Raw genomic sequence first — 16,509 nt, forward strand, 5'->3', positions numbered from 1 at the left:
ATAGTGAGTTACACTAAAGAAACTTTTCTGTCCCGGTGTCTCTGCGTAGAGAGAAAAAAGAGGACTACAATTGGTGATTAGCTTAAAATTTTGGTATATTTCATTTGACCAAAACGCCCCCTTGTTTTCTGGGATGATTGGCTCCCTCACGGGGCCTCACCTAATATGCAATGCCTATCGATCCCTTACCCAAAACAAACTTCCAAGTTCCAAGTCAATGGATAGGACAGCACAACTACCATTCAATTTACTTTACTTGACTGACCAAAAAAAAAAAAAAAAATTGATTGGCTTGGCAATTGGAATCGTCACATAACTCAATGTATGGTTCAATCATTTCTACGGTAGACTCAAACTTCATTTTGCAACTAAAATGTCTTAGGACATTAAATTTGCGTAAAAATGGCATAATTGAAGTCCCAAAGGAAATTGGTGAATTGAAACATTTGAGGCATGTTGATTTGTCAAGGAATGATGGTTTGAAGATATTGCTGGAGAGTATATGTGAGTTGTACAATTTGTATACCTTGCGCCTATATTATTGCAGATCACTTGAAAAAGGGATTCGGAGACTACAAAAATTGAGAACAATTGAAGTGTGTGTTGTGGTTTGTGATGAGGATGAGGACAAAGAAGCATTACAACTGGGAGATCTGAGAGGCTTGAACCTTGAGGGCCGTCTCAGCATAATATTAAAGGGGAATGTGAAAGATGAGAGTGAGATTGAGAAAGCAAAATTGTGGCACATGAAGCAACTCTTTCATCTCGGAATTAATTCTTACTATGTCCAATACAAGCAGACATCAAGCACCGTTGAAATACTGAATGTCTTACGACCGCACGAAAATCTGGAATCTTTAAGCATTCGTGTGCATTCAGGCGCCACTTGCCCCCAACTGGATGATGTCTTTGAAGCGTTGGAAGAGTGGGAAGTAGGTGTGGAAGGGTGGAACAAAGAGGATTTTGAAATTTCAATCATGCCATGCCTTTCCTCCTTAGAAATTCGTGACTGCCATCACATAAAAACGCTGCCAGACTTCCTTTGCAACACTCCACTGCAGGATCTTACCATTTACAAATGTTCAACTCTTTCTAAGCGTTGTGAACAAGGCAGTGGAGAAGAGTGGCCCAAGATTTCTCACATCCCAAACATCAAAATCAACATTTGACTTCTCATGTAATTGAGCTCTATCTGTCTTATTTACTCATTTATCTATGTATCAATTACAAATGCTATCATCAAACTTAATTTGCTTATTTTTCTTCTTCAGAATTCATATGATCTTCAAAGGACATGAGCAATGCGGATCAAGTGGTGACTTGCGAGGTAGGAATATGCATTAATCTCTTTGGAAAGGTTATTTTCTTCTTTTATATATATCAAATTAGTAATGATTATTTAACTTCTCATGCACATCTTATTGATTTATGATGCGTTTTTAGGTAATTATTCATCTGCACGTACCAAATTCGATATCAAGTTTTCACGGCACAGGGATTTGCTTATCTCAGTTGCTCAAATTTTCGCAGATGTGAGCCAAGTTAAGGAGCCTCATGCCTCGGATGCCTCGGATAAATTGCAAAGTTTTATTCTTGCTTGCTTAAAAGTCCTTCTCCATATCGAGTCAAGGGTTTATGTTAGGTCTTAAAGGATAAGACTTTGATATAACAAAACTATATGGATTCAATCGAATTGAAACTATTCTGCAGTAATTTAGACTTTGGGTGTTCGATTATGTGTTATCTGCGGTTATTTTGTAATCTGCAGAATGCTAATGCACCTTTATGTTTTCTGTTAAACCATAAATGATGGTTATCATGCATGAGACATCTCTTCACTGACTGTTGTGCACACTTTGATCCGGAGTTGCATCAAATGGATGTTAAAACGGCTTTCCTCAATGGTGATCTTCGAGAAGACATTTACATGGTTCAACCCCCTGGATTTATTGAAAGGGGGGAAGGAGAATATGGTCTGCAAATTAAGGAAATTATGTACCCCAAGGGCGGCCAGAATGATATCCGGGCAATTGTAGTTGGTGATCACACATTGTCTGTCTTGGAGATATGGGGTGCAGAATACCAGGAGCAAGATGGAATCTTAGTGCAGAATACCAGGAACAAAATGTGCCACTGATTTGGAAGTCTCCATGTTGTCATCTAATTTCTCCACCGGCAGTAGATGTTTGAAGAACTCGAAAGAAAGACTAATTATTGAAGTAATGTTGTGAGAACTAGAAGGGAGTGAAGTTTTGCATGCTTCAAAAAGATCCTCAAGAATGAACAATGGCAGCTGATTTTCAATCAACCACATATCTTTCCATATGTCCAGTAACATCCATGGCTTGTTCAATATGCGATCATTTTCGTCGACCAATTCATAGTATCTGTCCTTCAATAGGACCTCGATAGTGAATGCGGCATCCACTAGAATGATTCTTACAAAATCATCACTATTATACTTAATAGGTTCTGCATAACAACATCTCAACCTCTCTTCTTGGTCCTTTATTGTCTTTATATGGTCCTCCAGGCTTACTTTGGTCCGATCCATAAAATCTTTCAGGTATCTCTGTTTGTGCTCGTCCAGTGTGGGGTTTAAGCCTTTCCTGCCATGGTGAAGCGGGGCTATCGAGACAGCCTGAGGCGTGTATAGCTTTTCATTCACACACCGTATACGCTCAGGAACTCTGTAGATACAACATGAAGAGGACATGGGAGACAGGGTGGTGAACTCTTTTCTCATCGAATTTGCTAATGGGGTGTACTGGTTTTCTATGTCGTTGGGAGCAGTTTCATTGCTTGTTTCCATTTCCCAGCTCCTGATAATGATATGCCGTTGTGATTGTAATACAAGAGAATGATGATTATTACATATTACTGAGTTACCATTAGGGGTGGGTTCAAAAAACCGACAACCGAACCGGACCGAAGCTGAAAAAAACCGAATCGAAATTGTCAAACCGAACCGAACCGAATCTGACCAGTTCGGTTTCGGTTTTTGAGGCTCGGAAACCGAACCGAACCGATATATATATATAATTTTTTTGAATATTTATAAATAGTTTAGTCATACAATCATAACAAAACAGAACCTGTTGCCAAGTTGGTTTCAATGAAACTTTACAAGCTAGAGGCATGGGTTCGAACCCTCATGCCTCCAGGATTTGTGAGGTTATTTTTAATTTTTTAATCTTTTTAACAAAACCCTTAAACCTTTATTGCATTTGATTTTGTTAGATTATTTTAAATAACATTTTAATTAGTATCTTTTCTTTTATTACTTCTATGTAGAAATGGCAAGTGGAAGTTCAAAAAAAGGTGATATGTTGCCCCCTAGGCCACCCAAGCGTTAGCAAGCAAATTGTCGTTGAAAAAGTACGTGGATCACTCTCATTGTGGGGCACTTGAAAGTTGAAATTTGGAATGTTTATTTTAGTCTTTTAGATGTGGAATACTTGAACTTTGATGTTTATTTTAAGTTTGGACTTTTGGAAGATTTAAACTTTGATGTTTATTTAACTTTGGACTTTGGAACACTTTATTATAATTAAACTTTGAATTGAATGTTTATTTTCATTGTCTTTGAGTTGAGACTATGATTATATTAGAAATTTGGAATGCTTATTTTGAGTCTTGACGATTATGTTGAAATAGGACTTATTACAAAATGGATGCAAGTTGTTTTCATATATTTTTTTTAAGCTACTTGGGGAAAAAAGCAAAAAAAAAAAAAAAAAAAAAAAAAAAAAAAACCGAACCGGGCCGAAACCGAACCGAATACAAACCGAACCGAACACAAACCGATAGAAAACCGAACCGAACCGAACAATAATTTCGGTTCAGTTTTCGATTTTCGCAAAAAACCGAACCGAACCCACCTTACCATCATAACAATCAACAAATCTTCATCATTTTACTATCATATTACTGATCAGGATAACTATAGTACTATTCTAGCAAATATAAAAGGATAATGTTAGGGAGGACAAATTTTTAAACCAAATTTGTAAATCAAATGACGTGTCACCAATAGAAAACAAGCACATTAATCAAAGTAATAATTCAATCATCAACATCCACATTATTATCATTTGGTTTACAAAATTTGATTTAAAAATTTAGTATTTCTATCATTACCCATAAATATAGATGAGTTATGGAGGTAGTTGATTCCTTCCAATCCAATTAGTTCTTGCTTAATTTTTAAGAATAAAAAAAGTCAATTTTTGGTTCCAATCCCTAGTTGACCAAAATCTTAGACTGAAACTTTACTAATTTGAACTTTGATTGAAGAACAAATTATTAAATTTACAGATGCTAACATGTAAATATTTTATTAATGAAATAATAACATGGATAAAAAACAAAGTGCCTTGATCAAAAATTAAAAAGGAATAAGGTTACAATTAATGGAATAGAAAAATGATGGATCATAACCTAATTTCTCCATAAAAAAATTAATGACTAATCCAGTGGCTAAGCAAGGATTTCATGTGAGGAGAGATCTCTTACAAATGTTTTAAAAAAAATACAAACAGATAGTTTCCACAAAACTACTAACAAAAACATAATCTATACTATTATTAAGAGAACCCTCCTTGTCACTTTTTTCTTATTTTGCCCTCACTTTTGATACACAATACTTACATAAGGAAGGCAAAATAGTAATTTTGTATCTTTTGAGAAAATGACAATTATATCCCTATTGTTCCTATTTTACCCTCACTTTTGATACACAATATTTACACAAGAAGCACAAACAGTAGTTATGTAATTATGTACTTATTAAGAGAAATTGTTCCACCATCATTATTTCATACTCTTTTTAAAATTTTAAAAATTAATCACACTCCTTAATAAATAAAAAAACTGAAAAATAAAATGAAATTGTTCACATACACAAAGTGTAATATTAACCCAAAATAACATATGCATCGATAATATTACCAATTCACAATAATCATAATTAAAAGAAAATTGACAATCAATTAAAACTTTTGCAATATATCAATTTAACAAAATCAAATCAAAATTTACAAATTACAAACCCCAACACTCAAGTAAGTAAGTAAGAAGCTTACCAGAAATTCAAGACTTCCTCTGTTGGTAGAATGTGAGGGTTGCAAGTTATAAGTTTTTGTGAAAAAGAAAATAAATGATCTTATCATATAGTGACACATGAACTCTTATATAATGGGGAGAAAGTTAATAACATTCTTAAACCATTTTTTATTGCATAGAGGGGCTAGGAGCATCGAATAGCGTTACTAATTTGCCTTGGGTGTCGTGTGGCTCCAGATCTCCCGTACCAAAGCCACCTAATTAATTACTACAGACATTTGAAATTTGATCTAACAGTTAAAATTATTATCTTTTAAATAGACCTTATGTTTGTAGTCATTGAATCAAATTTCAAAGATCTGAATTAATGAATTGGGTGAATTTGACGGGAGAGATCCGAAGTCTCCTTGGGTGTGGAGGTGTTGTACAATATGAGCAAGAAATCTCCGCATATTTTTAAACCATTTTGTATTCTATCGAGGGGCCGGGAGCATCGAATAGCGTTACTAATTTGCCTTTGGGTGTGGAGGTGCTGTACAATATGAGCAAGAAATCTCCGCATATTCTTAAACCATTTTTGAAGCATTTAAATTTGAATGAGTATCATTAAAGCTGAAAAGAGGATGTACCCTTAAGTAGGGGTGGGCATAAAAACCGTCAAACCATGAATCGAACGTTTAAAAAAAAGGATTAAAAAATTGTGTTGATTGAAAAACTCAAACCGGTCAAGAAACCAAACCGGTTTGGCCGGATTTCGGTTCCGTTTTTTACTTCTCAAAAATTAATTGAAACCAAACCGTACCAACTTAAATATAAATTAATTTATGATATAATTTTTACAGAACTATCAGACTTGACATGCATTTACAGAACTATCAGCCCAACAGTCCAATTTATTTTTGCAACCTCATCGCATAATAACTGATAAAGTGATATCTTTGTTTGCAACCGTCGAAGAATTTCGTCAAGCAACCGCATGTCACACCAGACAGGTAACATCCAGGATATGGGGTCATTTTCATCCGGTGATGCAATGCGATGGAACCTCGGTAAAATCTCGATGATGAAGACATAATCGACGAGCTAACAGAATCCAGAACGAAATGAATGACATATGTACATCTCCAGAATCAAGTTTCTGCTCCATCTGTTTTGTCTCCTTGAAGATACTTTTTCTAACTAACTTTAAGCCACCACCATTGGCGCTCAATTCTCCGTCATGACATTGCACTTAAGATAAAAGATCTGAATGGTACGCCAAGTGCCATTAATGAGCAAAGAAAAAAAGTATGAGTTTCAACACATAGAACGAGGCATTCAACAATTACTTGAACGACACACAAAAGACTTCGTCTTTGTTGTCATGTCAGAGGTATTTGATCGAGAAAAGAAAAAAGACATTCTGATAACAAAGTTGTTGAGTGATCGGAGGGGGCTCCTTTGTTTGAATTTATGGTTAGCCACATGCATAGATTACAACCTAATACAGGGGACGAAGAGCACGCAAATCTGATGAAGCTATTACTGAATGATCGAGGAAGAGTCTTCTACTCGATGGGGACCTTATGTTCTCACTAGAAAAGGGCTAGTTACTAAAAGAACGTGTTCCTCTTGAGCAAGGACTAAACCATTTTATAGACGTGTAACCACAACCGTTTCCACCTATCACAGAAACTGCTTGACAAAATTGCATGCCCATGTTTAACCTTATTGTTCTACTTTAAAGGAAAAAAACTTATTCAAATATTAATTCTAACTGATTCCAGTTTCAGCCAAACTCAAAATCCTAATGAGAGAAGTATAGATTCCAATAGGTTCCAACATCCTTAGCATCCCTATTCAAGGGATGGGAGGAATGGCAACTCTAACCCAACTAGTTTATAATGATGGCAAGGTTAAAGCTTATTTTGATAAGAGAGTGTGGGCCCTTTTGATGAGATTAAGATTGCCAAATCCATAAGCGGTGCTGGCGCCCCAATTTCAAATGAGTTGGACTATGTCTTGCAATGCATGTTAAGATCTACCTAGGGCAAAAGGTTTCTCCTTATCCTATATAATGTGTGGAGCTACGACAATGAAAAGTGGGAACGATTAAGGGCATCACTAATTCAAAGTGGTGCTCATGGTAGTAGAATATTGGTTACCACAAGCATGAGGTTGTTGAGATGATAAGAGCAACAAGTGATATGATTAATTTGGAAGAGTTGAGTGAAGGAGATTGTGTTAGAACCAATCAAATGTTAAGTATATACTATACAACAATTTGCACAGTTTTATTTCGAATAGAAAAACTCAACAACAAATACAATATATTAAAACATAAACACTTAGTGTAATTATATATAAAATCACAAATCACTAACTTGTTCTTTGAAGATAGAGGCTTGCAGAAGCAATCTCCTAAGACAGAAATTCGTCCCTACACCAGTGCAGCAGTTCGATGGACGTCTATCTTGCAGGATACAACTATCTAATCCAAGTTCTTGCACTCGAACTTGGATTCTTAGCGAATTGGTTGTGGTGTTTCTCTGTGAACTGTGAGGGATTTGATGGAAGATTTATGTCTTTGTTTCTGATCCGACAACCATATATAATGGCATAAAATGAGCAGTTGAAACTGTTCATTTTTATCTTTAAGAACGGTTACAACCGTTCATGTGATTGGTTTTATCATTTCAGAAAAAAAAAAACTGAATGAAAAAAAATCAAAAACGTAAAAATGATACTTGGGTTTTTCGTCCATCCGAGCCCAAGGCCCATCTTTGACATTTAATATATACACCCAAACTCTCCAAGTCTAAGGCCCAAGGTCCATGGCTTTGGCCCAATTCAATTCAAACTATAAGTGAGTGAACTCACTTATAAAGAGTTGTTGTAAAAGGTGTATGGGCGATGTGGGACTGGCAGTCCCACATAAACATAGGTTTCCAACAGATTGTTTATCAATCTTCAATCACATGGCGTTTGCTGATAGAGAAGTAGATGAGTCTAAGGCGTTTGAAAATATTAGTAAAAAAATTGTAGAAAAATGTAAGGGTTTGCCTCTTGTTGCAAAAGCTTTAGGCAGTCTCATGCACAATAAGAGAACAAAGAGGGAATGGTTAGGAGTATTGAACAGTAAGATATGGGATTGAGAAGAGATTGAGCAAAAAGTTTTACAACCATTATTACTAAGTTATTATTATTTAGCCCCACTAGTCAAATGTTGACTTTTGTATTGTGCTGGTTTTCCTCAAGATTATAAGTTTAAGAGAAAGTATTTGATTAATCTTTGGATGACACAAGATGATCTTAATTCAAAAGGGAATAAGGATAACGGAGAAATTGGTGAAGCATTTTTTGATAAATTAGTAGCACGATCTGTTTTTCAAGATTTGAAGAAAGATAGTGTGAGTGATAAAATTATAGGTTGCAAAATGCATGATGTTGTTCATAATTTTGTGCAATCTCTCACCAAGAACGAATATTTGATTATCGAGAGGCTGAGGGTCTTGGCAATGAAATAGAGGTTTTGGATGAAAAGGTTCACCTCTTGACCTTAAGGTTGAAACTTTATGAGCCACTCCTACCTTCTAAGGCATATTACAATTGCAAAAATCTACATACGGTCACAACTCTTAATTCATCCATTGATACGATAGACTCAAATTTCATTTTGCAACTGAAGTGTCTTAGGACAATAAATTTGAATGGCAATTTCATCCGTGGAATACCAAAAAAAATTGGTAAATTGGCACATTTGAGGCATCTTGATTTGTCACACAGTTATCATTTGAGGATATGTGAGTTGTACATTTTGTATACCTTGTTGCGCCTTTATAAATGTCATTCACTTGAAAAAACTACCTGATAACATCGGAAAGTTGATTAGCTTAAAGCACCTTTATGTTGATCATTGTATTGTTCTGGAGTAGTTGCCAAAAGGATTCGGAGGTTAAAAAACTTGAAAACAATACATGAGTGTGTTGTGGTTTGTGGTGAGGATGAGGACAGAGCAGTATTACAATTGGGAGATTTGTTTCATTTGCTTATTTTTCTTCTTCATAATAATGTGGACAGGACAGTGTGGTGACTCCCGAGCTAGGCATATATATATTAATGGTAATTTAACTTCATGTGCACATCTTACTAATTTTTGTCTCACTTTTTGGTAATTTTTTACTCACTTTGAGAATGATTGTATACTTTTTTATTTAATTTTGGTGTGTGGTGCTTTTCTCTTTTGACTGGATTGAAATTTCCGGTAAAATTTTTACAAGGGCCCATTCCAATGTGCGGTGCACCCTATTCTTTCTTGTATGCATTCTTCCATAATATGCTAATGAGTACATTCAGTAAACTGGAGAAAAGATTAAAACACAACATTCGAAGCAAATCAGGAAACTGGAGATGCTTCTACAATAGGCACCATCTGATTAACTAAAGCACCTACTGCACAATCGAATTGTATCCGAATATCGTAAACTCAAATATTCGCTCCATCTTTGGTAGAAGCATGTCGTAAGGCCCCAATACAACAATCTGTTACTTCAAGGCCTGCACCTACTCATCGTACTGCCACTCTGACACACAGGAACGTTGTTCACCGTGTCTTTGTTTTGGCATTCTCTCATCAAGCAACTGGAGTTGTTTTTCAATCCACGGAGGATCATTTCGCGACAGCCAGAGGGCTTCGCCCGTATCCTTGTGCTTGAAATCTGGTTGTCTCGGATTCTTCTTACCTTCCCTGTTATCCCACCATTCATATGGATTGCTAAAAAACACTTGCCACAAGTGAAGGCGATCCTTATACTTGTCCAAATCACCTCCACCTAAAGTTTGGAGGATTAAACATTGAACGAAAGCATATAAAAAGCTCGGCAACATCAAATCCAACCACATTGCAAGATAGCAAGCAACAGTTCACGAGACATTGTAACATGCAGTACCTTCAATGCATTGTGGTTCCTTGTGATTTTTGGAGCTCAATCTGTGTCCATGTTGTGATACGTAATTCAACTCCTTCACGTCTAACTATGACGAAAATCCAATGATCATTGTTCAAATTTGTGAAACAGGAATAAAAAAAACGTTGAAAAGAACTAGAGGCAATGTTCTACCTTATAACGCATACTCAAATTCCCATTCTGGTCAACCTTCGTATAAGAACCCAAACGGCCAGAGACATAAATAAAATCATTCGGTTTCAAATGTTTGACGGACAATTCTGCCATCTCCTCCCACATCTTCAGCAATATCCTGTTCAGAAATTCTGCATGAGATTGCTAGGTTTCAAAACATCCCATCAAGAACTTCAACACAAAAGCATGTATCACGAACAAAGATGAACATTTGGGGACCAACTCCTCCGTGTTTCCAATACAACTGAATGTACCATCAAACTTCTAAAATTGGAATCAAACACCGTAAAGACGTAAACCTAAATAAAAGTATTGGCCACAACTATAACAAAGATGAAACCTTTCATCACAAATTGTACAATTAAGTTCATCCCTAAGACAGTATTTTCAAATAGGGGAGCCACATAAATTACTAGTCTTGCACTAATGGTAAATGGGTCACCCAGTTACTAGTGCCTTTTAATCCTCCATGCCTCCACTAAAAGCGCGTATGAGCATAAATACTTCCAAAATGGACCGTTAGTGTAATATGCACAAACACAACCGATTACAAACTTTTAATCAAAAACCGAACTAGATGAACGCTAAACAGACATTGAGCCGTATATCAACCACGATCTAGTACCATTTACTGTCCGTTTCGCGCCTCAATTATTTGTTAAAAGTTTGTAACCGGTTCGAGTTGCCCATATGTTCCAAGAAATAGTACTTTGAATTGCAATTCCAACAGAGATATTTTGATTTCATTAAAGCCAGCAAGAAAAGAAATTGATAGTTTAACTGACCAAAAACTGCTCTCAGATTTCGGGGAGTTTCTGACGCGAAGGCCGGTGTGAACTCCAAAGGGGCCGCCGTTGTTGTTCACGACCCGAAGGGGGTGAGTCACGGTACCGATAAAGCTACCAGAGTTCCCCAAATTCAAATTCTCCTCCCAACGGCGCCGCGTGATTGCTCTCGGACGCTGGAACTTGAGTTTGTTTCGGTAAATGCCGCTGCCTTCTTCTTCGTCGCCGTCGTCGGAGGATGAGAAGGAATTCGAAAAACTAGGGTTAGTGGCTGAAGAGAACAGGGAGAACCTTTGGGAGAACAACAGTGAGGGACTTGGCTTGCTGATTGAGAGTAGACAACGAAGCGCCTTCATAAGTGTATGATGATCGCGGTCATGCGGTTGAATTTTGGCGGGTTTTCTCAGAGTTTCTGACAGTCTGGTTATATGCGATTTCGGCGGGGTTAATGTTTTCTGGATTATTAACAATAGGCTGCTTCATATGCCACTGATCTTGAGAATTGAATTCGGTTCCTCTTTAATAGAATTTTGGAATCTATCAATCGTATTCTTTTATTGTAATTATTTTTATTTAAAATCAAATATAAATATTATTTGATAAAAATTGATCGTACAATGTACGATAAATTGATACAATTCATAAACTTTCAAAATCCTCACTAAAAAAGAATTCAGAAAGGATCCTGTTGGTTGAGAATTGGCATCCGGATAGAATGAGAACATACTCAAAATGAATATTAAATATTTTTTTAATATTTTATGGTGCAAATGAGAAAAATAAGGGAAGAAGAAAACATTTCGTCTTTTTCACTGTGTTAAGTAGTGAAGCTGCCGAACCGGGTTTGGGCCTTTGAAAAAATTTCTTCCAAGCAAAAATATGGTTCCCTCCGGGACATAGCGAGTTTGGGCCTCAATTGTGAATATTTGGACCTTAAAATCTATTATTAATCCAACTGAAAATTAGACATGGCAGTTTTTTCTTAATTAAAAATTTGAGTAAACTGCCATAACCGTTGTTTTTATAATCACATATCAGGTCTCTTGGAATTCAATTTGGTTTGGTGCAGTTTTATTATTAATTGTGGTCCCAAGTCTCAACAATTGAATGGGATTGCACACATTCGGTTCGATGTTTAGTCTCAACAATTGAATCAGGAATTTAATTAATTGTATATATTTATTTCGTGTTATGTTATTAGTCGCAAGAACAATTAATAACAAAATCTCACCAAACCAAAAGCTCCTCACCTTCACAACCTTTAGCTCCTTCAATAGAACAATATCTTCCTTTGTTTTCATCTAAAGCTCAGTCAATCCGCACTATTAAAATCTATTAGTTGAATAATGGAAATTAGAAAAACAATGCAGTCAATTGATTATTGATTTAAGCCTTGTTGTTTAATTTACTTGACCATATCCAACTCTGCATCAAAGCAGGTGATCCTTCTAAAAAAAATTCTTACGACCAAGAAATAGTATAATAACATGACATTGTTAGTTATAAGAGTTTCTCTGTTCCACAACACGCTACCCTTTTTTCTTATTTTTTTGGAAAATGTCACCCTTTTTTCTGAAGCATTGTTGACCCCACAAAGAATGAAAGTAAAAAACGTGTGTAAAGACTAAAGACCGTTGAGATAGCGGGTAAAAGGAACCAAAATTTTAAAAGAAGAAGACCCAGAAGGGACATCGACAACCTCAGTCAGTCTTTTTACCGCCGACTGCAATTGACCATAACTCCATGTTTTTGAATTCAATTCAACGAACAAAGTGAACTAATCACGAGTGAAATTCAAGGTCTTTAAATTTAACTTGAACAGCAAACAACAGTAACAACAACAGCAACAACAACATTTGATTTCTCAATAAACCAGATGTCTTCTTCTACTTTCTTCTGTGTTTCAGGTTCGAAACGGTGCAGTGGTGGCGGCTGCTGTGAGCAGAGCCCAAGGCGGAAGCTCCACCACAGCAACCCGGAATTGGGTTCTCCCGCCTCGGCCACTTTCCCTGAATTTTCAATCGGAAAGTCACATTCTCTGGATTGGGGTGTTGCTGGTGCTGCTGGTGCTGCTCCACAACCCTTGCCCCTTCCAGAATCTTCCCTGATTCAGAGACCGGACGCGGTTCCTAAACAAGGGTAAAGTAGAAGCCTTTTTATGTCAATCTTTAAATTCATCACGTTCTTCTTGTTTGTGGGTATTTGTGAATGTTTACCATGTGTTCTTACACAAGGGTTGGTGTTTTGCTGTGTGAAGGCATGACGAAAATCAAGTTGTCCACAGCCTCCATATCAGGACCGCTGACTTCTTACTCAGGCTGCATTCATCCAGATGAAAATTCTTGTGGGGGTTATTTTAACTTTTGTCTCCCGACGAAAACTCAGGCAAATGATATCTCAAGCCATACAGTTAGCCCCCGAAGAACAAATGCGGCCGCAGATCCTTTACCTTCTTTTGGGGGTCCCCAAGATCACTATCAGGATTCATTCCCTTCGAGGTTATCACCAAAGGGACAATCTCGTAGTCTTGGTCATTCTCCTCTTCACAGCTCCCCATCTCGAAGCCAACGCTTCAACCCAAAGGTTCAAATGGAACTGCAGTCACAGAGAGTTGTTCTGAGAGGGTTGAAAGTAGTCGTCGCGTCAATGCTCACCCTTTGCCTCTGCCTCCTCCACCACAGTCATCTATCATGCATAACAATGCCGAAATTTTACCAGTATCATCTATTAAAGGACAATGGAAGAAGGGAAAACTTATTGGCAGGGGTACCTTAGGCAGTGTTTATCTCGCAACCAACCGGTATTTTAATCTCTATGAGCTTTGTTCTGCATTGACAATTTGACAGTTTGACAGTTTGTTTTGAACATGTTAACAATTTATAGTCATATGACAGAGAGACCGGGGCATTGTGCGCAATGAAGGAAGTTGATCTCATTCCTGACGATCCTAAATCTGCAGAATGTGTAAAGCAATTGGAGCAGGTCCATTTCTGGAGTCCTTTATTTATTTATTTATTTTTTTTTGTAAATTCACATGGGAGTTGCAGTTATTTGTAATATGCCTTCAGTTTAGGTTTATCTGGACCAACCGAATATTTTGCAGGAAATTAAAATCCTCCGTACGCTGAAGCATCCGAATATTGTGCAGTATTATGGTAGCGAAGTAGTGAGTATCTTTCTGACATGTGAACATTTACTGAAAACTAATCTGTGCCAGTTTTACTCAACTTGGGGAGTATTCTTTACCCAAATGCAGATTGATAATCACTTCTGCACATATCTGGAGTACGTTTATATTCGGCCCGGAGCCATTGATAAATATGTCCAAGACCATATTGGAGCTATGACGGAATCTGTAGTTCGCAATTTCACTCGCCACATCCTCTCCGGGCTGGCCTTTCTGCATGGCACGAAGATAATTCACAGGTGAGAATAATGCTTCCTACTTCATACAGTGCTATTTAATTAGCATCATGTTGCATTCTTGCTTGATCATAAGCATACTTTTCTTTACTGAATGAAGTTCCGATTCGGTGATTGTTCTAGGGATATAAGGGGTGCAAATTTGCGTCTTGATGCATCAGGAGTTGTTAAAATTGTCAATTTTGGGATTGCAAAACACGTAAGTAATTAATTCAGCAAACGCATATCATGTTTAATATCTGTAAACATAATTTCTTGAAGAAATTATTTTTGAATAATCAACTTGTTTGATGCAATTCAGCTCAACAGGCAATCAGATAAAGTTTCGTTGAAGGGCAGTCTGAACTGGATGGCTCCTGAGGTAATTGCACTATCTTTATCTATACATTTCAGATGGCATGTACATCGCATATAGATTACAGACGCCTCGTTTGTTTTCGTGCAGGTCATAAGGACTGCAATGCAGAACAACGCGGATCCTGATTTATCTTTGGCCGTTGATATATGGAGCTTGGGTTGTACCATCATTGAGATGTTCACTGGAAAACCTCCTTGGAGTGAATGTACAGGAGTAAGTAAATGATAAAATGATTTCTAGGATGTTGTAATACGATGATCTCTCTAGTCATCCTGTACGCAATAAATATGCAGCCAATCTATGCGCGTACAGGATGACTAGACGGAAGAGGAGTCTCTGTGAGTCAGATCATGTTTATTCGTTTTTAACATCTTCTTGTCTTGAATCTGTCAGCCTCAAGTTATGTTCAAGATGCTGAACAGAATCCCAGATATTCCAGAAACATTGTCTGCAGAAGGAAAGGACTTCCTCCATTGGTGCTTTCGGAGGGACCCTGCCAAGAGACCATCGGCTGCCGAGCTACTTGAACATCCATTTGTACATGTACAAAACCCTTGATTTTAGTTGTACAATTAAATCAATAGAAAAATGGGGATTTTTTGAACGGAAATTCTAATGGAAACTAAGTCATCCAGTTTCACTATTCGCTTGCCTAAGAGCATCTCTAAAGGAGATGTCAAAATGTCTACATAAGTTATAACAGTAAAAAAAAAAAACCCACACTAATGTTCTCCAACCAAAATGTCAATTCTAATGTGGCAATGACATAAATTGACAGCAAGAAAATTGCTGTCAAAATTAATTATTAATGTTTTTTATTAGTTTAATCATTATTATAATGAATACTGGTGTTGGCCGATATCTCAATACTTTTATTATTTAATTGTTTAATTTTATTTTTATTAATACTCTTTTTGGTTTGAGCGATATTCCTAACTATGTTTGGATACGGCAAATAAACTTGGAATTTGAGTAAAAATTCGAATTTATAAATTAATATGCACCAATTCCCTTGTTGGGATACATAAACATAGAAATTTAGAATTTCCGAGTGGAAAAAAAAAACTTGGAATTTGGGACCTCTAATTCCCAAGTTTAAATTCCATGCAAATAGGTGTCATTTCCCAATTTCTATAAATGAGAGTTTCAAAATAACAATTTTCGTATTCAATTCCATTGTTCTTTTATGTTTACCAAACAAGAAAATTCGCAAATTCTAGAAAATAAAATCTCATCGGTTCAATTTCCATCATTTTAAAATTTCTTAGTAATCTTAAATTTTTCATCCAAACATAGTGTAAATGAAAAAAATACGTTTTTATTTTTTCTGAAATTGAGTGCAAAAGGAAAGGCAAATTGTTCTAACGGCCCATATAACTTGGATCAAAATGAAATGATTTTTCATATTGGGGTACGGATGGCCAATGTTGGATCGTAATGGCCATACATCTTGGTCCCCTAGAACCCAAATCATTTGTTATTGTTGGAATCCAAACGGAAAGAAGTATCCTAAAATTACACAAAGATACCCAAACAAAGGCAAACTTGTATTTAAATTGTATTTGTTTAAAACTTGTATTCAAATACAAGTTTTAAATACAGCAGCAAAGATAACCCAGTGTGAATATGATTAACAAAAATTGTATTTAAAACTTGATCTATTATTGCTATCATTTAGTATTATTGTCGAATGGTATTATTTTTTTTTCACTTATAAATAAGAGATTTTAAGTTTGAATATCGTGAATAACAAATTTAA

At 36.3% G+C, this 16,509-nt stretch overlaps 3 protein-coding genes and 1 pseudogene across 4 annotated transcripts; 2 read left to right on the plus strand and 2 right to left on the minus strand.

Moving 5' to 3' along the window:
• Positions 1 to 2: 2 nt before the first annotated feature.
• On the plus strand, positions 3 to 1,711 carry LOC125474652 (disease resistance protein RGA2-like). Of its 2 annotated transcripts, XR_007256113.1 has the most exons (3): positions 3 to 1,177; positions 1,272 to 1,327; positions 1,444 to 1,711. XR_007256113.1 is itself a non-coding variant. In XM_048578604.1 (2 exons), the coding sequence occupies exon 1, from the start codon at positions 321 to 323 to the stop codon at positions 1,167 to 1,169; it is 849 nt and encodes a 282-aa protein (XP_048434561.1). In that variant the 5' UTR covers positions 13 to 320; the 3' UTR covers positions 1,170 to 1,177; positions 1,272 to 1,711. The 2 variants fall into 2 exon arrangements, 1 of the variants encoding a protein (XP_048434561.1); XM_048578604.1 differs by having other exon boundaries at positions 13 to 1,177; positions 1,272 to 1,711.
• A 133-nt stretch (positions 1,712 to 1,844) lies between these two features.
• LOC108867689 (UPF0481 protein At3g47200-like) lies at positions 1,845 to 5,137 on the minus strand. Its single transcript, XM_018649043.2, has 2 exons — positions 5,085 to 5,137; positions 1,845 to 2,822 (listed from the first exon to the last, which is right to left on the minus strand). Exon 2 carries the CDS (start codon positions 2,810 to 2,812, stop codon positions 2,102 to 2,104), a length of 711 nt encoding a protein of 236 aa, XP_018504559.2. The 5' UTR covers positions 2,813 to 2,822; positions 5,085 to 5,137; the 3' UTR covers positions 1,845 to 2,101.
• Positions 5,138 to 9,375: 4,238 nt separating this feature from the next.
• LOC103953950 (protein OSB1, mitochondrial-like) lies at positions 9,376 to 11,476 on the minus strand. The gene is made up of 4 exons (XM_009365763.3): positions 10,970 to 11,476; positions 10,164 to 10,302; positions 9,993 to 10,077; positions 9,376 to 9,875 (listed from the first exon to the last, which is right to left on the minus strand). Exons 1-4 carry the CDS (start codon positions 11,323 to 11,325, stop codon positions 9,607 to 9,609), a joined length of 849 nt encoding a protein of 282 aa, XP_009364038.2. The 5' UTR covers positions 11,326 to 11,476; the 3' UTR covers positions 9,376 to 9,606.
• A 1,219-nt stretch (positions 11,477 to 12,695) lies between these two features.
• Positions 12,696 to 15,593, plus strand: LOC103955589 (annotated as a pseudogene).
• The last annotated feature ends 916 nt before the right edge of the window (positions 15,594 to 16,509 follow it).

The sequence above is a fragment of a genome, unplaced genomic scaffold (assembly GCF_019419815.1).
Source record: "Pyrus x bretschneideri cultivar Hongxiangsu unplaced genomic scaffold, Pyrus_bretschneideri_v1 Contig1, whole genome shotgun sequence".
Lineage (NCBI taxonomy): Eukaryota > Viridiplantae > Streptophyta > Magnoliopsida > Rosales > Rosaceae > Pyrus > Pyrus x bretschneideri.

Coding starts and splice junctions, on each gene's coding strand:
- LOC125474652 (XM_048578604.1), top strand. CDS start 321: ATGTATGGTTCAATCATTTCTACGGTAGACTCAAACTTCATTTTGCAA.
- LOC103953950 (XM_009365763.3), bottom strand. CDS start 11,325: ATGAAGGCGCTTCGTTGTCTACTCTCAATCAGCAAGCCAAGTCCCTCA. Junction 10,303..10,969: donor AAATCTGAGAGCAGTTTTTG/GTCAGTTAAACT, acceptor ATTTCTGAACAG/GATATTGCTGAAGATGTGGG. Junction 9,876..9,992: donor GGAACCACAATGCATTGAAG/GTACTGCATGTT, acceptor TCCAAACTTTAG/GTGGAGGTGATTTGGACAAG.
- LOC108867689 (XM_018649043.2), bottom strand. CDS start 2,812: ATGGAAACAAGCAATGAAACTGCTCCCAACGACATAGAAAACCAGTAC.